The sequence below is a fragment of the Protopterus annectens genome, chromosome 11.part0, assembly GCF_019279795.1.
Source record: "Protopterus annectens isolate FY-2018-M chromosome 11.part0, PAN1.0, whole genome shotgun sequence".
NCBI lineage: Eukaryota > Metazoa > Chordata > Ceratodontiformes > Protopteridae > Protopterus > Protopterus annectens.
In genome coordinates, this window is record NC_056745.1 from 1,555,727,828 (window position 1) to 1,555,750,392 (window position 22,565).

Consider the following 22,565-nt stretch of genomic DNA (forward strand, 5'->3'; position numbering starts at 1 on the left):
ACACAGACAAATCTGGTACTACCTAGATGGGACAAAACCCCAAATAGAGCTAAACAATTGTTGGCCACTTTCCCAGGAAGGAAAGAGGATAGACCTGTCTCAAAACCATAGTTGCATTAAGTTCTGTTACACTCGCCATGGAAAACCTCTACCTGGTCAAGTCAAAGCCCATTCCACCACTTAAACACACAGGTTCGGACAGCTGGGGAGGCTGTGCTGTCTTCTGGCATCAGACTGCTTGTTCATTGCCTAGAAAGACCTGAAGATGGTGTCGATGGATGCCTTTCTTATACCCAGACATACAGATGTCTGTTGGCTAGGGATGATGCATATAGATTGGAATAGGACCAGTCGCGGGCTTCTGCAAGGTAGGAAGATCCAGTAATCAGTACTGCAACGTTGATCTGCTCTAACACTTTGCAGTTAGTGTGACACAACTGCAGTTTCAGTCTTCTTTCTGCGTGACTTACTGGTACAGAGGTTACTGTCATGAGGTAGTTGGATCAAATTTTCTTGCTTGCTAGACAAAAGTGTTATTTTACTGTTTGGTGCTTCCATTTGGCTTCTAGCATAAATCAATAATACCACAAGACTTAGCATTCATAAAGTGAACAAAGTCATGTTTAAGTCAGTATCTGAACAAGTGACTGGAATTTTCCCCATCTGCTGAATGATGCCATTCTAGGAATTTTGTCTGACTTATGGACTTTGATCAGTTTTATTTTGTTGATGGGAGAACAAGGAAAATTCTCACCTGTCTGCACATAGTTGAGGAAAAATAGTCATGATGGTTGTACATAAATACTTTTGGACATGAGTAAATGGAAGTGATCGTGCAGTCTCTTTTTTTTTACCCTGTTTTCTACATTTTGTGCTGTTTCTGTTCACTTAACTGTATTTGTGGATGTGTTAAATCCATGAAATTTGTTTTTTGGGAGAAATTTCACCTAAGGATGAGCAGCATATAAAAGCTTATCCAAGCCGAAGATTAACCATGTTTTGTGGTGTCCAACAAAGAATGGTCAGACTGCTTAACCTAGAAGGGAGCTTCACAGTTTCTTCCACTGATTGATCTAAAAGTGGTACTTGACTTAAAACGAGATTGTGTGTGTGTGTGTGTGTGTGTGTGTGTGTGTGTGTGTGTGTGTGTGTGTGTGTGTGTGTGTGTGTGTGTGCGCGCACGCGCACCTGCGTTTTTACAAGCATGTACAGTGTCCTGGCTCAAGTCTTGTCTTTTTTGGAACTAATTCCTGAAATATGATAAATGGAGATTGACTTTGACTTTGAGGTAGGGTAGTAAAGAGTGTTTTGTATAAGGCTGTTTACAGTTTGGGCCAACTTGATTTTGCAGTCTGGAAGATTATGACACGGTCTTAAAAGTAGAGGTTCTCTCATTAAGTGTCTTTGTTGTGTATTTTATTTCCTGCTGTGTGTGTGTCCGAAAACAAATGGCAGGAGACCATGCAGTTAGCACGAAGACAATTACTAGAGGCCAGCCATGGAGATATTGTGCTCACATGGACTATTACTTGGTAGGCATATAGATCCATTCCTGTTAATAGGCTATTTCACAGAAGTAAGTTAATGAACAAAAAAGAAATTGGCTTGCTTTTTTGTATATTTTGTTTACCCCATGCAACCCCAAACTTTACCTCTTAGTTTGCTGAATCTCAATGCATTGATCTCTGATTAATGTGTTATAATGGAGTGCTGCTGTTTGAGTCCTTTGCTGTCATGCAGTTAATGTACACCATATGCAGTACCAACCCCTGTCAACAAAATAAGAAATCTCAGAGCAGTACCTCAAATTAAGGAAAGGCTAAAGTAAGAGTCTAAATTATTTCGTCATTGATACAGTTTATTTAGAAAGCTGCTGGAATACATCTTCCTTTTTATGTTCTTGAATTTTAAGATGTAGCGGTAGTAGACAAAAAGATTTGGCTGAGGTGTCCTTGGAAGTATGATTTTAGTAGTGCTAGTCAGACTAGCAGGGAAGTAAGAAAAGAAATCCTCTGAGGTAGCAAAAACCACAGAGTGGGGTTGATCTTTCTTGATCCAGGTGTAATCTAGAATCCACATTTTAAATTTCAGGATAACCTTTACAGTGCTCATCACAATTGCAGTAACTAATTTGTTACATTAACATTATGTAAACATATCTTGGTTTAAAAAAACTGACCACAAGATGTTTAGTTTCTTGCAGAGTAACAAATGAAATGCATACTTACGGTTATTTGTTGTGAAGAATGTTGTCAGTAATAAATCATTGCAGGGCTAGCCGTCCGGTGTGAACCTTGGCTCTAGATTTTCACTGTTGGTGATGCCCTAATCCGATGTGCAAAAATGGGAGAAGGGGTTGTGGGTGGGTGGGTGGATGGATTTGTTCCATAAAAGTCACCATAGCTGTTTGTTTGTGGGGAGGGGAAATCCACACGCCTATTAGACAGCATATACAGCTGTGATTTCCTGTTTTACCTTGTACTCTGTCATGGCGGTCTGCAAGGAAATGTGTAATACTTACAAGGCTGGAGCAGTGCAGTTATGTTTCAAATACCTACAGCCCTGCTGGAGTGCAGGGATCACTGGTGGGCCGTGTTCTCTTGTAAAGAAGTCTGTTACCATCCAGATGTACACTAGTTGGTGGTCCTGCTGTGTGAGCTAACCATCCCTCCGCACTGATGGGCAAGTTGATATCTGCTCCTTTCCCAGAGTCTGCCCATTTGGTTTCTGAGCTATCCCTATCAAGCTTGGCTGTCTTGGTTTATAATTAGGACAGTATCTGTTTGTGCAATGGAACCTCCCCCACCACAAAAAAATAGGGTAGGCTCCCTCTTATCCAGTCTCATTGGGATTGGACCTTAGGCTGGATAAATGAATGACTGGCTCTGAAGTAGTTTACTTCATTTGATCTTCAACCTGTAGGGAGTACGGATCCGTATCGGATCAAAACTGGCAAAGATTACTAGGCATCAGCTCCGAGCTCCAGACTCTTCCCCTCTACCCATAGTACACCACCCCTGCCTTCCATTCCCTGATCTCGTTTGCCGTGATTTGTAAAACATCGGGTCTCTAGAGCTCTAGCTAGCAGGGTGTTTTTGGACTGTAAGTTTCTAAAGTTTTCTGTTAATTTAGCCATTTCAGATTACTATAGGTACCCTTTCTCCCCTCCCATCGCTTTGGTGTCATGTGTAGGTTTGTAGTTGTAGTTAGTGTAGTTTGTCTGTGGTGCCCCCCCCCCCATTTTTTTAGTCAGTCTAGTGCAGTGAGTGGGTTTGTTGTTAGTATATAGAAAGAAAGTTTTTGGTTTGTTCTCTTTGCTTTTTCTTAAGCATGACCAAAAAGCTTATTTTTAAGCGCTGCACAGAGTGTGGCCATAAGCTCTCTCCAGCGGATGGCCACACTCTGTGTGTATTGTGTTTAGGTGTAGCCCACCTGAATGTAGATTGCTCCATTTGTGCAGGGTTCAACCCCTGTGCCTTGAAGGACAGAAAGGCCAAGTTGGCCCTCAAAGATCTTCTGCCTGCCAGTGAGCCTCTCTCCTTGTCCTTGGCTTCAGTCACAGTGGCTGCCATGACTGCTTCTCCTGCTTCTCTGCCTCTGGCCTCCCCTCCCTACAAGGCTGGAACTCAGACTCCTGCTTCTAAGTCTGTGGTAGCAGAGCAGAGGAGAGGTAGAGAGCGGGAGAGAGAGTCTAGGATGAAGGAGAAGAGGAAGAGATCCCTGGACCTCCCGTCACCGAACAAGTCTGCTCGGATCCGTGACTCCCCTTGGCTCCAGTCTCAGAGGATCTCCCCGGTGCCAGAGGAGGCACATCCAGTCTCCCGGGCCTTAGCTCCTCGACTGGCCAGGTCAGAGTCTGTGGCCTTGTCTCGGTCGACCCATTCTCTATCTGACATGAATGTGGATAAGCTGATGAGGCGCTGTATCTGTACACAGATCCAGATGGGGGTCTTGACAGCCCCCCTCCCTCTGGAGGGGGGAGCTTGCTTCCCTTTTATTAGCCCATTACTCCTTGTCCGATCTGACCTTCGGCTTTGGAATTCTCGGATCCGAGGTTGGCCTTGATCAGGACGTTAGTGCTGATGGTTCTTGAGTCCTCGATGCCGGCAGCTGCCCGGAGCATCTCGGATCTGACCAGTTCGGATCCGAGCAACTCTCTGAGCTGGAGCCTGGGGGTTCAATCCGAGGGAGTGGAACCTTTACCATCGGCTCAGACATTGTCGGTCCAGGTTCCCCCTCTCTCAAGGCTCCATCCACATCGGACCCGGGGAGACTGGCCTCCTTATTGGCTTCCCAGGAGGTCCACTCTCCTTCAGCGTTCGATGTGGTAGAATGGGTCATCTGTAAGATCGAGGCCCCTGACTGCCCCCTCGGGTTTTGCCCAGACCCCTTCAGCTCTGTATACAGCCCCCATCTTACCAGAGGGACAGCCCATGCCCGAAAGGCCCCAGACAGTTCCCTCAGAGGAACAGATGGCTTGCGAGCACTCCCTGTAGAGCCCCACAGGAGATGTGCCTCACAAGCATATGTGCAAGAGGAGGCGCTTAGACTCAGAGTCCCTAACAGAGGACACAGACTTAGATGAGGGGGAGGGCTCCCCAAGGTGGTCACCTCCTGATGATGTCTCCTTTGGAGACATCATGGAGATCCTTCTCCAACAGGGAGGTTGCTCTGCCCCCAAGCCCTCCTGTAATGAGTCTATGTTTTCTGGAGGCCTTTGGCATGGGCCTGTCTATGTCTTGGGTGTTCCCTCCCGTGGATCTTTTAGTGGATTTGATCACCTTGTGGGTGTGGAAGGAAACAGATACTGTGGAGCCGATCCCCAAGCACCCCAATAAGGTTTTAAGTCCCCCTATTGACAGGCCTTCCTGGACCAAGGGCTCCCCAGTGGATGCCATGGTGGTAGCAGCAGCCACGAAGTGGGAACTATCTCAGGAAAGTTCCTCGGTCCACCCACCTGACCCGCGAGTCTCAGATAATGGACCGGCTAGGGAAGCGGGTGTATGCTTCAGCTACCTTTTCCATACAGGCGCTGAACTGCTTGGCCCATATCATGAGACTCCAGCGTGACCTGCTGAAGGAAGCTGGAGGAGTCTCCACCCAAGTACATGTCGCAGGAGGACAAGGCTTTGTTCTCCGCGAAAAGGGCCAGTTTGAGAGCAATTTCTAATACGTCTATGTGACTCCTCTCCCATGCTATGGAAGGAGTGGCTAGGGTGGCTGGGTCCGGCATGTCCATGAGGCATAATGCCTAGCTCAGGTTGTGCCAATTTACCGAACCCTTTAAGGTGTCCTTTGCCAGTGCCCCTTATGATAGCTCTACTCTATTCGGTAAGACTGTGAAGGAAATTTCTAGTACAGAGTGAGAAGAATGGGAAGGCACTGTCTGCCATCGGGATCCGCTTCTCTAACCCTCAAAGGTCCTTTTCCCGGAACCAGAGAGGACAAAAGACGATGTGGTTCCGGAAGTCTCTGTATACCCGGGACACTCGGGGCACTTTTTTACCCCAGAGGCAGAGGGGGACAGAATGGATGCCATGCCAGAGGCTGAGGGGGTCCGCTCAACTTCGGGTCTTGAGAACCTTTCTCGGACAGACCCAGGCAGCAACTCTGAGGGGTTGCCCGACTACTCTACTCTGGAGGCATTCGGGGGACGGTTGTCCTTGCACCCAACAGCATGGGAGTCCATAACGGACCGCTGGGTGCTTCATATCATATCCAGAGGATATTCTGTCCCCTTCGTGGGTTCCCCCACACCTCCCAAACACCCCCCCGGACATTCCACCCATGCAGAGGGAGGCAGCAGCACAGGACATTTCCAAGCTGGTAGGAAAATGAGCCATCAAAACAGTCTCCCCAGATCAGTCCAGATTGGGGTTTTACTCCAGGCTCTTTTTGGTGCCAAAGAAAACTGGGGACTTATCACATAAAAATGCATAGAAGATCCAGGAGGTTCCTTCGCTTCCGGCTAAGGACCAATCATTATCAGCTTCGAGCCCTACCCTTTGGTCTCACCACAGTCCCCAGGGTGTTTACCAAAGTGATGGCGGTGGTAGCGGCTCACCTGAGGCTTCAGGGGATTCAGATCTATACGTACCCGGACGATTGGCTCCTCACTGCTCTCACCAAGCGTCTACTTTCCCAAACCAGGGACTACTTTCTGACACTTTCCCTGAGTTTGGGTATCACAATCAATACATCCAAATCTTTACTAGAGTCTGTACAGATGATAGATTACATTGGTGCCAGGATAGACACACTCCAGGGCAAAGTGTTCCTGACCTTGGAGAGAGTTCAGAACCTCAGGATGTATGTCTCCCTAATTTGCCGATGTTCATTGTGTTTCACTGTTGCAGTCATGACTGTAGGGTTCTCCCTTGCCGGCAGGCAGTCCTCGGTCGGCCAGAATACTAGTCTGGGTCTGGCGTCGGCTGCTCAGCCATGCTCCCTGACGTCAGAGCGCCAGGAGTACAAAGCTGATAGCCGACGCCATGTTCTTCAGTCTTTCTTGCCGTGCGGTGATAGCAGTTCGCATTTGCCGGTTGGCTGACTCCTGACAATTTTTTCTAAATGTACTTCACAGCGGAATCTGTCTTGAGGCCCCTGGGCTCGATGGGGGCAACCATAACTCTCCTTCCATGTGCTCGGCTACACATGCGGATAATTCAGTGGACTCTGGCGGTTCAGTGGTCCCTGTTGGATTTACCTCTATCCTACCCTATCCACCTAAGTCCGGTGTGTCAGTTGTCCCTCATATGGTGGATGAGCTCTCTGGACATTTTGGAAGGATAACCCTTCGTTCCAGCCCAGGCCCAAACCACTGTGACCAGGGATGCTTCTCAACTTGGGTGGGGAAGCACTGTTTGGGCAGGACACTCCACGGTCTGTGGTCCCCATAGAGACCAACTTCCATATCAGTGTCCTAGAGATGAGGGTGGTCCTTCTGACGTTGCAGGCCCTTCATGCCTTTCTTCCTCGGGGGACAATTGCTATTCAATCAGACAACATGTCAATAGTCTTGTATATCAACAAACAGGGAGGGCCAGATCTTACCCCCTTTGTCGCGAGGCCATGAGAGTGTGGGAGTGGGTGATCTCCACCGGTCGCTTTCTTATCACAACGCACATTCCGGGATGGTCCAACACCCTAGCGGACAGGCTAAGTCGGACCATTCTGATGCCTTACGAGTGGTCTCTGAATCTGTCAGTAGCAGAACAGATCTTCAGCGAGTGGGGTCAACCTTGCTGCGATCTCTTCGCATCTCCTTCCAATGCGAAGTGCGGCAGTTTTTTCACTCTCAACCCCCTGCTGGGGGTCTCCCCAAAGATGCTCTAGTTCATGTTGGCCTCCTGGTCTTCTGTATGCTTACCCGCCAGTTCCTCCTATTCTGAGGTTTCTACAGAAAGCTTGTCGACTGGGGAGCAAAGTGATCCTCATTGCCCCATTCTGGCCTCGCCAGGTATGGATGTCCTTCATGGATGCATCTGCAGTCATAACAACTGGGTTGTCCTGTCGTCAGGCAGCCCTTCGGTCGGCCGGATTCCAAAGTCTGGGTCCGGCTTCGGCTGATGTCGCACTTCACCCGACGTCATCTCTGTTGGTCTTGGGGTATAAAGGCATCAGCCGACGCCATTTTCTTCAGTCTTTCTTGCCGCGTGGCGCCCGAAGCAGAAGCTGTTTGCAAGTGCCGGTCGGTCAGATCCAGAGATTCCTACCGAATACTACTTCGAAGACTTCTAAAAAGCTAAGTACCCCGTTGGGGACCTTTTCTTGCCTCAACCGATGTCAGAAAAATTAAACAATTGTTTAACTTGTGGGAAACAAATACCTCATAAGGATTTCCACTCTTACTGCCTACCTTGTTTAGGCCCAGACCACGTCGTAGCTGCCTGTTCAGCCTGTGCTTCCTTCAACCAACGAACGCTTAGGCGTCGGTCGGAGTTTGCTGAACAGTTTTTCGGCTCCGACTTTGCGTACATTATGCCGTCGGATCATCCGACTACCCAAATAATTAAAAAACGCAAGGAAAAAGACCGACACTCGCGGTCCGCGGTTTCGGCCGAAACCACGGATAAGCAAACCGCGAGTGTCTCGGTTTCGGCCGAAACCGAGAAAACCGGTCAGTCCTCAGCCGAAACCATGACTACTACCGAGGCTCCTGCTACTACAGTTGAATTGGCCTCTGAAATTTTACCTTCTACTGTGGCTTCTAGTGAGTTATCTGACACCATCCCTTTGGATGTTTCTACAGCCATGTCTATCAAGGCCTTTGCCAGGGCCAAGACAGCAAAAACTGTTAGTACAGTTCCTGCTAAGGCCCCCTCTCACAGACACCCTTCTAGCTCTCAAATGCTTACCCTGGCAGAGGATTTGATTTCCTTAATTAGGGGATCCCAATCACACCCAGACAGGGCCTCTCAGCCTCCAGAAAAGAGACCTAGAACAGAGCCACCCCAGCAGGAAGGCTCTGATGACTCTTCGGAGGACTCAGATACTACAGAACAGCCAGAGGCTCCTTTGTCCACTTAGACTCCGATGTTGATGATTCCATTCCATCTGTCTCTCCACCAGAGGAATTCTCCTTTGGGGAAACCTTACATGCCATGAGAGAACAATTCCAATGGCAAGGACAGGATTTCTCAGACTCAAGAAAAAGGCTTAGAACCTTTCTGCACCTGCCGCAACACAGGCCCTTAGCTATACCTCCAGTTTTGCCTGTTGTGGATGATGCATTTAATGATGTTTGCACTGCACCTGATTCCTTACCCCCAGCTCCTGCCAAACCAGATAGATTTTACAGGGTACCTAACACTCATCACCACCTTTACAAGACCCCACTTGCAGACCCTGAGACTATTTCCCAGGGGCCTAAGGCAGTAGCCTCTACCTCTACAAAAAACCCTCTCCCTTCTGAAAGGGAAGCCAGGTCATTAGACAGATGGGGCAAAAAAGTTTACACATCTGCCACTCTCTCAGCTAGAGCCTTAAACTGTCAGTTTCACATGATTCAATACCAAGAGTTTATGCTTGATCAGTTGTCTAAGAAACTCTCCTCTGAATAATCCTTAGATAAGAAATATGTCTTAGAAATGGTGAATAACATACAGCAGGTTAGTAACCATTCTTTGAAATGTGGCTATGATGCACTGGAGGCATCATTTAGATCAGCCATGACTGGCACAGTGATAAGAAGGCATGCATGGTTGAAAGAGCAAGTCCTGCCGGATCATGTAAAAGCAAAGTTGTTAGATGCTCCTATGGATAAGGACAATCTATTTGGTACTTCTGCTCAACAGGTAATGAAGAAAATGGAAGAGAAGGCAAAATCTGTACAAACAGTTAAGGATTTCTTACAGGTTCAGCCCCCTCGGTTTAGCAGAAACTGGCCTGCCAAAAATTGGTCCTTCCCAGACTCCTCAAAGACCCAAAGAGGCAGGTATAGACGCTCTAGAGGCAGAAACCAATCCAGAGGCAGTGCCTACAGAGGACGACAGTGGCAAGGTAACAACCAGAGAGGCACTGACACAAACACTGCCACTGCAACAGGACAATCACAGTGACTTGGCTCTGACACAGCCTACCAGAGAGCAAATAGCAGCACCTTTAGGCGGAAAGCTAGCCTTATTTTCACGAAATTGGCACTATATCACAAAAGACAAGTGGATTTTAAAAACCATAGACCAAGGCTACAGGTTCCACTTCCACACCTTACCAGTAAACAGAGGAATGCCAAATTTACCTCCAACTCAAAAAGCAGAAGCTCTAAACCAGGTAATTCAGCTAACCAACATGAGAGCTGTGGAGAGAGTACCAGAAAATCAACAGGGCAAAGGATTTTACTCCAGACTCTTTCTAGTCCCAAGAAAAGAAAAACTTGGAGACCCATTCTCGATCTGTCCGTCTTAAACACATACATCATCGTCCCAAAATTCAAAATGCTGACCTTACAGCAACTTCTTCCCATGCTGGGCAAGGAGTGTTGGCTGGTGACTCTAGACCTCAAGGAGGCATACCTGCACTTCCCCATTCGACCAATTTGCAGAAGATACCTCAGATTCCTTGCAGGATCAGAGCATTATCAATTCTCAGCATTGCCCTTTGGCTTATCTACTGCGCCCAGAGTATTCACAAAATGCCTGGCATCAGTAATTGCTCATTGCAGGCTACAGGGAATTCAAATCTATCCATACCTGGACGATTGCCTGCTACAAGCGGACAACAAAGACAAGCTGACAACAGATTTACAAAGGGTCATTTACTTGTTACAAGCCCTGGGATACACAGTCAATCTAAAAAAGTCAAGGCTGATTCCATCCCAGACAAGAACATTCTTGGGTGCAGAATTGGATACAGTAAAACAAATGGCATTCCTGACTGCAGAAAAACAAGAGCAACTTCCTCATTACTTCTTGGCATTAACAAAGCAGAACAAACTAACAGCAAGAAAAATACTGCAGGCCTTGGGATTCATGGCATCATGCATAATCCTGATTCCTCATGCCAGACTGCATATGAGAAAGCTACAGTGGTACCTAAAAAACTTATGGTCTCAACACAGTCACAGTCTAGAAACCGAAATACCACTAATCCCATGCCTGAAACAAGAATTCCTATGGTGGGCCCAAGCATGCCAGGCAAACCTAGGCTTGCCCTTCCACAAAGGTCAAGCGAACCAGATCATCACAACGGACGCCTCAGACCTAGGTTGGGGGGCACACATGTTGGACAAATGCATACAAGGATTGTGGACTCCAGACCAGCTGCACCTGCACATAAACCAAAAGGAAATGCTGGCAGTACAGCTAGCAATCCAGAAATTCAAGCCGTTGCTAAAAGAAGGGCATTTATTGATGAGGACAGACAACACCACAGTCATGTGGTACATCAACAAGCAAGGGGCACTCATTCTTACCCCTATGCAGAATGACTCTGGACCTTTGGAACATGGCACTGAACTACAACATCCAGTTACAGGCAACCTTTGTGCCAGGAAAGAAAATACACTAGCAGATATGTTAAGCAGAACCACATCGAATGCTCACGAATGGATGCTGCACCGGACATATTCAAGGCCATCACAAGGAAATGGGGAATGCCACAAATAGACCTGTTCGCATCCCCACTCAACCACCAACTCAGGAAATTCTGCACAAGGACGTGCCACCCTCTTGCATGGAAGGTGGACTCCTTGCCTTCAGTTGGAAAGGCCTGACAGCTTATGCCTTCCCACCTCTTCCTTTGATGCACAAGGTACTGCTGAAAATCAAAGAGGAACAACCAAGGATAATTCTGATAGCTCCAAATTGGCCAAGACCACACTGGTATCCCTTGCTCAGGAGCATGTCTCAGGGGAGAATGTGGCCAATACCTCTGATGCCCTTGATGTTAACTCAGAACAAATACAACATCCTGCATCCAAACCTAAAAACCTTACAACTGACTGCCTGGAACATCACTTAAGAACAACCAACCCAGATTTATCCCAAAGGGTTAAAGACATTATACTTGAAGCCCACAGACCTTCAACAAGAAGGAACTATGCAGGAAAATGGAAAAGGTTTGCCACTTGGAGTGCTGAAAGAGGAAAAGATGTGTCAAACATAGACATTGCTAACATCCTGGAATACTTGGCAGAGCTTCTACACACAGGTCTGTCCTATTCCTCCATCAAGATACATGCATCAGCTATTTCTGCGGAATACAGCTATGATCCGCCTGTCTACTCACATCCTCTACTCAGGCAATTCCTCAGAGGAATCAAGAATGTAAAACCTCCTAGGAAACCACCACTGCCAGCATGGGACTTAAATTTTGTACTAGAAAAATTGACACTCCCACCATTTGAACCAGCAGGAACAGCGGATCTTCAACACCTATCATGGAAAACTGCTTTCCTCCTGGCAATTACTTCAGCAAGAAGGGTTTCAGAACTCCAGGCCTTAATGGCAGTACAACCCTTCCTGATCTTCCATCAAGATAGTCTCCATGAGAACTAATCCTACATTTATGCCAAAGGTGGTATCCAGAGTGTCCTTAAACCAGGCAATCCACCTACCTACCTTCTTTCCCAACCCACAGAACAGGGGGGAAAGACTACTGCATACTTTGGATGTACATAGACAGTTACGCTACTACCTGGACAGAACAAAAGAAAACAGAAAGACTGACCAGCTGTTAGTGGCCTATGCACCAGGAAGGAAGGAAAAGCAATTTCCAAGCAAACAATCTCCAAATGGATAGGAAATTGCATAAGATTCTGTTACTCCTACCATGGAAAACCAATGCCACAGAACATAAGACCTCATTCAACAAGAGCTACAGCCACTACCACAGCATTCTTACGAGGAGTGGCAACCAAGGACATTATTGAGGTGGCTACTTGGACCTCCGTGCATACATTTGCCAAGCATTACAATTTACCTCTATATTCCAGATCCCGAGCAGGGTTTGCCACTGCTGTACTGCAAGGGATCCTGACTACACCATAATTTTTACTTATTCTTCCTCCACCCCTAGTTTAGCTATGGTATTCTACCCAGTTGTTATGACTGCAGATGCATCCATGAAGGACATAGTACAGTTTTGTACCTACCATAAATGTAGATGTCCGAACTGGATAGCATCTGCAGTCAGGATTACCCACCCTCCTTCCCCTCTGTGGTACTCCTAGGGTATTTACACTCCTAATAGCTAGCTGGGGGGGAGTCTCTTATGGTGTATTTGTTTGTATATATGTACATACATGCTTATTTTTTGTACATGCCTTCTTCCTTGTCTGCATACATTGGCATTTATCCAAATTTTAGCCTTCCAAGAGGGCCACTGGCATCTGGGGCAAGAAACACTGAAGAAAATGGTGTCGGCTGATGCCTTTATACCCCAAGACCAACAGAGATGACGTCGGGTGAAGTGCGACATCAGCCGAAGCCGGACCCAGACTTTGGAATCCGGCTGACCGAAGGGCTGCCTGACGACAGGACAACCCAGTTGTTATGACTGCAGATGCTATCCAGTTCGGACATCTACATTTATGGTAGGTACAAAACTGTACTTTTCCCTTCCTTTGGTCTCACCTTCTGGCTCCACCTTGGATCCTAGATCCCGTTCGGGATCTGATTTCACACCCGTCTGGGGTGCCTCATCCGAGTATGGACAGCCTGAATCTCACTGCTTGGCTGCTCCAGTTCCCATGATTGCTAGGACTCCTGGACTTTCCTCCTCAGTTAAGTCCATTTTGGTGGCTGCTCATAATTCCTCAGCCAGAAAGGTTTATCGCAGCAAGTGGAAACGTTTTTCTTTCTGGGCCTCTGAGGAGTTTAGATTTTCTAGCGGACATCTTCCAGTATGGGGCTAGTTCTTCTACTGTTAAAGTTCAGTTGGCTGCCATTTCTCATTTTCACGTGGGCGAGAATTCTGCATCCTTGGCATTTTCTAGGCTGTGTAAAGCAAAAGGCACTTTTTTATTACGCCCCCCCCCCCCGGTCAAAGATCCTGCCCCCCCTCCCCCGTGGGACCTTACTGTGGTTCTCCAAGCTCTGGCCGCCACACCTTTCAACCCTGCCGCTACTGCTGATCTAAAATTTGTATCGTGGAAAACGGCTTTTCTGGTTGCTATTACCTCTGCTAGAAGTGTTTCGGAATTACAGGCTTTGTTCATAAAATTCCCGTACATGATTTTTCATAAAGATAGTTTCCCTTTGAACCAATCCATCTTTTCTTCCTAAGGTGGCATCACCAGTCAGTATCAGTCAGACTATAAATTTGCCTGTGTTTTTTCCCCAAGTTTACCAACAGGATGGAATACAAACTACACATGTTGGATGTTCATAGATAGTTACGTTTCTATTTACACAGGACAAAAATTTTTTTCGTAAATCTGATCAATTGTTTCTCATTCTATAGGCTCTTTCTAGGCAAACCTATTTCCAAGGTCACTAAATGGATTTCTTCATGCATCCTACAGGTCTATAAGGACAAAGGCATGTCTCCTCCAGGTCAGGTTAAAGCTCATTCCACTAGGTCCATGGGTACATCTGCAGGTTTCTGGTCTAGGGTGTCTTTGGATGACATTTTATTTGGTCCTCATCTCATATGTTTATCTCTCATTACAAATTGGATTTGACATCTAGAAAGAGAGCATCCTTTGGCTTTGCAGTGCTCTGGAATGTCTTCCATGAGGGCCACGAAGGTGTTTAGTAGTTGGGGACACTGTCCCACAGGTTGAAGATCTTTTATCTGAAGTAGTTTACTTCATTTGAAGTTATGTAGTCACCATAATGTTCCATCTGAGTAGTTGTACTTCATTTGTCTTCAGCCGTCCCTCCCTCCTTCCCCCGGACCTTTGGTGCATATTCAGCCTACGGGCTGTAGTATAGGTCACAAGTATATTATCAGGTTGGGTTATAAGTGTAAGTTCAGCAAACTCGAGCTGGGGATGGAAGGCAGGGGGAGGTGCATTATGGGTAAGGGGATTAGTCTGGAGCTCGGAGTTGATGCTAGTAATCTTTGCCGGTTCGGATCCTATATGGATCTGTATTCCCCACAGGTTGAAGACAAATTAAGTACAACTACTCAGATGGAACGTTATGATGAGTACATAACTTTTTTTTAATTTATTTTAGTTATTTGTTTATTTATTTAACATTTGTTAACCAGGAAAGTCAAACTTGGAACAAAGCCGATTTTCAGCGGAGGCCTGGGGGAAGCACTCCAGATGCATGTCTTTGTAATGTGGGAGGAAACGCAAGAGAAGTGAAGAAACTAGCCGGTCACACCAGGTGAATGTAATATGCCTTTTATGTTGTGCTGTATTTTAACAATTGGGTGAATCTGAATTTAACTAATTAAGAAAGGGGTGGAGAAATGGGTATATATTATGTATTTGTGCACTTTATTTTTTTGTTCTGAAGAAGTCTGAAACTAGTAAGACGAAAGCGTTTGGATTTAACTTATTTCTTCACTTCTCTAGTGTTTGCTGAGTTGCAGTGTGGTTTTACTTACTAATGTGGGAGGAAACCGGAGCACCTGGAGGCAAACCCACACGGACGCAGGGAGGACATACAGACTCTGCACATAAGGCACCCCAGCTGAGAATCGAACCACAGAACCTCTTGCTATGAGGTGACAACACTACCACTTCACCACTGCATTGTGGTTAATCAGAAAAATCATACAGAATAATATTTATAGGATAGAAATCAGCTAGACTAACAGGATTTGTGTTAGTATGCATTTTTATAATAAACAGGAAGTCTAAAACTCAAATGTCTGTCTTTTTTTTTTTTTTTTTTTTTTTTTTTTTTTTTTTTAGCCCAGAATAGGTGGAAGTGTGTCGTCCTGTCTTTTGATAGAACTACAGCAGAAATTTGATGGTCAGTTATAAAGAGGAGTCTGGTTAAAGAGAGGCCGGATATATTGTAAATGCGGTACATTTTAGGGTATACTGTATAAATACATTTTTCCTCTCATTTTTTATTTCAATAAAGTTTGTGCATTCTCAAAGATATGAAGTGTTACATTGTTGTTCCCACTCGGTAGTCATAACTTGGGCATCTATTACCAGCTACTGCTTAATTTTAAGATGTTTGCTTTGATGGTGTATTCGCTATTCTTGATTTCCTTTTCCTACTATGTGATACATGTTTTATTTCTTGGGCCACCAGTATATTTGAACATAAGCAATGAATGTACAAGTCCATTGTGGTCGTAGCACAACTGCCAGCACCAGCTGTAGCTCAGTGTTCCCCTTGTGTTCACAGGGGAGTCTGTCGATTGAGCGAAGGCAGTTTCGGCGACTGCTATTTAAGCAGAAATGTTTTGCCCAAGGCAATTTCATTGACTGTGGAAAATTCCCTTTTCTCCACTATTGTGCAACTTTGGAATAGGTGTTAAGTTTGGCATCTGTGGTACACATGTCCCGCATATGTGGGATGCAAGAGGGCCCCCGTCCTGGCAAAATAATTTTAGTATTTTGCCAAAAGAGCTTTCAGTGAAATTGTTTTAGAGTTCTTTATCTTGAAAGATGTAAAAACTGAGAGAAAATAACTGATGATATTTCAAAATGGAAAACCTGCATCTGTGAGTCTTGCAAATGAGCTGGATAATGATTTATAAGATGCTTCAATCCTCAAGAAAAGGTTTAAATTTCAACCTGTTTTGTAAGCTACTTGTTCATAGGTTGGTACTAGGCTATCGGCCTAGGGCCTATACAAGCCTAGCCATAACAATTCCCTGGATATTTCTTCACACACTATTTACTTCCCTGGACCTCTGTCTAGCAGGTGCGACTGACATGATCCCCGGGGTGAATTTCCTTTCTCCCATCCAATCGACAAGGTTCCTTTTGAAGAAGGCTCTGCTTGACATGTATGGGCAGTCTATTCCAGAGTCTGGGGAGTCTCTGGGTCAGGAACCTATCCCTCCAGCATGTTTTGTTTATTGTGATGACAGGGTTTAGATCCCTGAAGCGTGTGGCTCTGAGGGATTGGGATTTCTTTAAGTGTAGCATGTCCAACAGCTCTGGGTTTGACATGGCTTTGTATGTTAAGCAGAGATCGCCTGTGAGTAGACGATATAGTATAGCTGACGTTTTTTAAGGCGCTTTTTAAGGTGCTTTAGGCTTGTGATTCTTTTAGTGAGGTATTTCTGCAGCCTTTCCAGTTGTTGTAGATGTCTTGAGAGGTACATACCAAATGGGGCATTGTATTGTATAATGGGTCTAATGAGGGATGAGTACAGTGGGACAGTGACCTCCTTTTTTCTGGATGAAAAGCCCTTAGTGATGTGGTGTGCCACATAGAAGAATTTCCTGACTGTTGTGGTGATGTGGTTATCGAAGGTGAGACCACTGTGTCCACCTGTGTCCCTAAGTCTCATCACACTTTGTGTTTAGTGTACTGCCACCTATGTGGTAATTCACGGCTACATGTTTTTTTCCCAAAGGGGATAACTATACATTTCTTGGCATTGAGCTTGAGCCCATGGCTCTGGCACCAAGCATCTGTTTCTGTAAGGCCCTTTTGTAGAGTATCCACATCATTTGGGGATTCAATAATGGCTCCCAGTTTGCAGTCATCTGTGAACTTTGTTAGCCAAAGTCCCTTAGTGTTGGCCTGTACTTTAGAGATGTAGATGCCAGGCAAGAGCGGTCACAGGACTGAACCCTGAGGTACTCCACTAGTCACTTGTCTGGAGCTGGATTTGGAGTCGGCTACTTTTACAGTGTGGGTTCTGTCAGTAAGCCAGTTGGCAACCCATCAAGTGACGTAGGGATTAATGCCCAGCTTAGTAAGTATCTATGATTCCAGAGTGGGGGGTGGTGTCAAAGGCCTTGGCGAGGTCCAGATAGGCTGTGCGGACCTCCTTACCATCGTCCACGGCTCTGGAGACTACTTTAAGAAAACAAGAGGTTGTCTTACATAAAATACAGCTTATGTGAAATTTAATCCTGATGTACACTAACTCTGAAATATTGTGTAGGGCAGTGTGTCATTCAGCTGGTTACCTAGGTTTAAAGATCACAGGCATTTTTTTTCTTAAATTTTACAAGTGTTCTCGTGCAGCTTTATGCATAGAAATGCACATTTTTTGAGAGTACCGTTTTTAAGAAAAAACTTTATCTAACCTCCAAACTTGGAAGCCTTGTTAGCATATCTTCTTTCTTGCATTAATTATATCATGCAGGCAGCACTTAATTATATCATTGGGCAAGTATGTAATCAAGGTTAGTTGTAATGGTTACACAGTTCTAATGTATTTTTACCAGCTTGTTAATTTAGCAGTGGTAGTGTTTTTTTTTTTTGTTTTGTTTGCTAAACAGTTAATGTAATGGTTGGCAGTTACCTAATTACTTTATAATTATGTAGATATTACATTTACAACAAATTAGCACCAGAAGCATAGCTAAAGTGGGGTGAAGGGGGCAGCCACCCTGGGCGCAAGGTATTAAAGGGTATGATTTCAGTACAGCAGTCATTTAAATGGTAGTATGGAAAAGAACTTGTTCTGCAGGACAGAAGACCCTTTTTGTCTCAGAGTATTTAAAATTACATTTTGTTACAGTAAATAGACATTTTTCAACATGTTTGCTTGTGTGACCACTGTTCAGTTGAAAAGCAGTTTTAGAAAACACCATTGGAGATCATCTTTAATTGTTGTTTTCTTCCTTTACAATTTTTTAGTTACTGTGATCCATAGGCATACCCAGCCAATAGGATTAGTAAAGTATTTGGTGCATGATGTAGACCAAGCATACCCAGCCAATAGGATTAGTAAAGTATTTGGTGCATGATGTAGACCAAGCATACCCAGCCAATAGGATTAGTAAAGTATTTGGTGCATGATGTAGACCAAGCATACCCAGCCAATAGGATTAGTAAAGTATTTGGTGCATGATGTAGACCAAGCATACCCAGCCAATAGGATTAGTAAAGTATTTGGTGCATGATGTAGACCAAGCATACCCAGCCAATAGGATTAGTAAAGTATTTGGTGCATGATGTAGACCAAGCATGCCCAGCCAATAGGATTAGTAAAGTATTTGGTGCATGATGTAGACCAAGCATACCCAGCCAATAGGATTAGTAAAGTATTTGGTGCATGATGTAGACCAAGGGATTTTTCATTTTTTTCTTTTCTTTTGCAGATGATTGCAGTGTTGTTGACTGGCATTGGGATCTATGCAAGATTTGGGAAACACGCAGGTAAGTTGAAGAATAAGTCTTTACTGCATGTTATGTAGTGTGCAGAGCTCTTTATAACTGCTTTACCCCAAGAACAAATCACGACATCAAGCATTACAACTGCACAGGATTTTATAGCTGTACGCCTCTGTATTATGCATGGGAACAAAACAAAAACTGTTGTATTTTTTTTCCCACCAAGTTGTGTCTCAGGAAATATGAGGACTACCTGTTATCTAGCACTAGTTTCATTAACATCATCTTTTTGTTTCGGGCAGTTTGGAAATAAGCAAACAATTGGTTATGCAGAGCTAATGTAGTACCCAGATGATGATCATCATGTTACACTGCTGCAGTCATTACACTTGGGTTATCCTGCCGTCGGGTGGTTCCCCAGTCGGCCTGAGTTCCAAAGTCTTGGTCCGGTGTCGGTTGCTGTCGCATCCTCCCAGACGTCAGTGCGACAGGGGTATAGAAGATGCAGCCGACGCCATTTTCTTCAGTCTTCCTTGCCACGTGGTGCCAAAAGCAAAAGCAGTTTGCATGTGCCGGTCGGCCGACTCTTGAGATTTTCATTCCGAATCCAGAACCGAAGTCTTCTGCAAAGCTAAGTACCCCATTGGGGAAACTTTTTCTTGCCTCAGATCGATGTCAGTAAAAGTTAATAACTGTATTTCTTGTGGGAAGCAAATACCTCATAAGGATTTCCATTCTTATTGTATCCCATGCCTAGGCCCCACCCAGACCACGACGTCACTGGTTGTCGGTTTTGCGCTAGGTTTAACAAGCGCACTATTAAATGTCGGTTTGATTTTGCCTGACATTATTTTGGCAGAAAATTCAATTACACCATGCCGTCAGAACTTCCGACGACCGGAATACATAAAAAGCACAAAGACAAGGATAGGCATCCGAGGCACAAAACAGACGACGAAGCCTCTTCTAGGCCAGTCGCCGGTTCTCAGCGAGGCGCCTTTGCAGCCCCTGACGACCGCTTCTGTAGAACCACAGGCCGCCTCTGACTCCCACGTGGAGATGGCTGGGCCTTCGGATGCACAAGATTTTCAGCCTACTGAAACTAACCCTTCAGAGGGATTCGGAGTAGCTGAACAACCCACAGCTTCAGAGGGTGTTTTCAGACCTACTCAGTTAAGCATTAAATCTTCTGCTAAATCTAAACCTCCTTTAAAAACAAAGAAACAAATACAGAATTCTCCAGGACAGGCCTCCATGCCTAAGAAACAAATGCTTAAAATGGCCGAAGACCTAATCACTCTGATCAGGGGGTCCCATCCCCCTCCTGATAAAAGGCCTAGACAGGATGCAGACTATGACTCATCCGACCAGGTATCCATCTCTTCAGATTCATCCTCAGACCTAGGATACTCTTTACCCCCTTATGAGGATTCAGATGCTGAGGAATCAATTCCATCAGCCTCTCCGCCTAAGGACTTCTCCTTTGGGGAAACCTTACATACCATGAGGGAGCATTTCCATTGGGAAGGCCAGGATTACTCAGAATCCAAGAAAAGGCTCAGAGACTTCCTTTTATTACCTCAACACAAACCCCTTGCTTTTCCGCCAGTGTTAGATATTGTGGATGATGTGTATACTGAATCCACTTAAATCCTGATTCTTTACCCCCAGCCCCAGTTAAGCCTGATAGATACTACAGAGTCCCTGACTCACACAAATTTCTTTATAAAATCCCTGTGGCTGACCCTGAAACTATTTTTCAGGGACCCAAAGGGGTTAAGGCCTCATCAGCAAAAAATCCAGTCCCATCTGACAGAGATTCCAGAGCATTAGGTAGATGGGGGAAGAAAGTATATACGTCTGCAACTTTAGCAATGAGGGCCTTAAATTGCCAGTTTCACATGTTAAAATATCAGCAATTTTTGATGTCTCAGTTGAAACAAAAACATGCTTTCAGATTCAGATCCTCCTAATTTTAAGGAAATGCAGGATTTATTGCATGCAGCTGAACAAGTGGGAAAACATACTTTGCAATGTGGTTTTGATTCTTTAGAGGCCTCCTGTAGAGCAGCAGTTACAGGTTCTGTCATTAGAAGACATGCTTGGTTAAAAGAACATACGTTACCAGATCATATTAAAGCAAAACTATTGGATGTACCTTTGCAGCAGGATGTGTTATTTGGAGTTAAGGCAAAAGAGGTATTAAAGAAAATGGAGGATAAGGCAAAATCAATGCAAACGGTGAAGGATTTCTTACAGGTTCAGCCTCCTCGATTTAGTAGAAATTGGCCAACAAAAAATTGGTCCTTTCCATTTACAGGCAGACCTCAAAGGGGCAGATGCAGACATCCAAGAGGTAGAGGTCAACCACAAGGTCCTTACAGGCCTCGACAATGGGTTACATCAGGCCAGAAAGAAGGGGAAGACAGGACCCAACCATATAAAAAACAGCCCCAATGACTTCCCACTACAGCTGCCAAACAGCTCTCTCTTGGCAGCCCCCTTGGGAGGAAAACTGGCACTTTTCTATCACAATTGGCATATGATCACCAAAGACAAATGGGTTCTCAACATTGTATCTCAAGGTTACAGGTTCCACTTTCACACTCTGCCAAGGTTAAAAGGAATGCCAAATCTGCCACCAAATCAATGGGCAGAGGCTCAAAAACAAATTACAGCACTCATGGACATGAGAGCTATTCAAAAGGTACCATCACAGGAGCAAGGACAAGGATTTTACTCAAGACTCTTTCTGGTTCCCAGAAAGGACAAAGCGTGGAGGCCTATTCTGGATCTTTCTTCTCTAAACACTTACCTGGATGTTCCGAAATTCAAAATGCTGACACTACAGCAGCATCTTCCCATGCTGGGCAAGACAGCTTGGCTCGTAACCTTGGACCTCAAGGAGGCATACCTGCATGTCCCTATCAGACAAAACTGCAGAAGATACCTCAGATTCATAGCTGGTTCAATGCACTATCAATTCTTTGCACTGCCCTTTGGCTTATCTACTGCGCCCAGGGTCTTCACAAAGTGCCTGGCACCAGTAATTGCATTTTGCAGACAGAAAGGAATTCAAATTTATCCGTACCTGGACGACTGCCTGATTCAAGCAGAGAGCAAGGACATTCTTGTAAAGCATCTGGCGTTTGTAAAAAAGTTATTAAGTTGCCTAGGGTACACAGTAAATGAAAAGAAATCAAAACTAGTGCCCTCACAAGAGATAATATTCCTGGGTGCCAGCTTGAATACAACGGCCCAGATGTCCTTAGCAAGGACAACTGACTCAATATTTTCAATTGATGGCAACAAGAACCCATCTCCCTGCAAGAAAAATTCTGCAGACCTTTGGTTACATGGCATCTTGCATACTACTAATTCCATATGCCAGACTGCATATGAGGAAACTACAATGGTACCTAAGGAGTGTCTGGTCTCAACACTGTCAATGTTTGGAAACAGTTATACCACTAATTCCTTGCCTTCAACAGGAGTTTCGATGGTGGGCTCAAGCTTGTCACCTCAACAAGGGACAGCCTTTTATTCAACCCACAGCCAGGCAAACACTGACAACGGATGCGTCGGATTATGCCTGGGGAGCACACATGGCAGGAAAATGTATTCAGGGCAAGTGGCCCGCAGAACAAAGGCATCTTCACATCAATCAAAAAGAGATGCTAGCTGTACAAAATGCCCTTATAGCCTTCAATGACCTGCTGCATCCAGGACAACTACTACTAAAGACAGACAACACCACAGTTATGTAGCACATAAGCAAGCAAGGGGGCACTCACTCTTATCCCCTCTGCAGACAAGCCATGACCTTGTGGAACACAGCTCTAAACTATCAAGTTCATCTGCAAGCACAATTCCTGCCAGGAGAGAAAAACATGCTGGCAGACGACTTAA

At 45.2% G+C, this 22,565-nt stretch overlaps 1 protein-coding gene across 1 annotated transcript in view; it reads left to right on the forward strand.

The window, feature by feature from the left end:
* Positions 1 to 22,565, forward strand: part of TSPAN33 (tetraspanin 33) — a 792,963-nt gene that overhangs the window by 165,970 nt on the left and 604,428 nt on the right. The window contains exon 2 of the mRNA XM_044088828.1: positions 18,644 to 18,701. Within this exon, the coding sequence (XP_043944763.1) occupies positions 18,644 to 18,701 (58 nt within the window). The remainder of the gene's footprint in view (positions 1 to 18,643; positions 18,702 to 22,565) is intronic.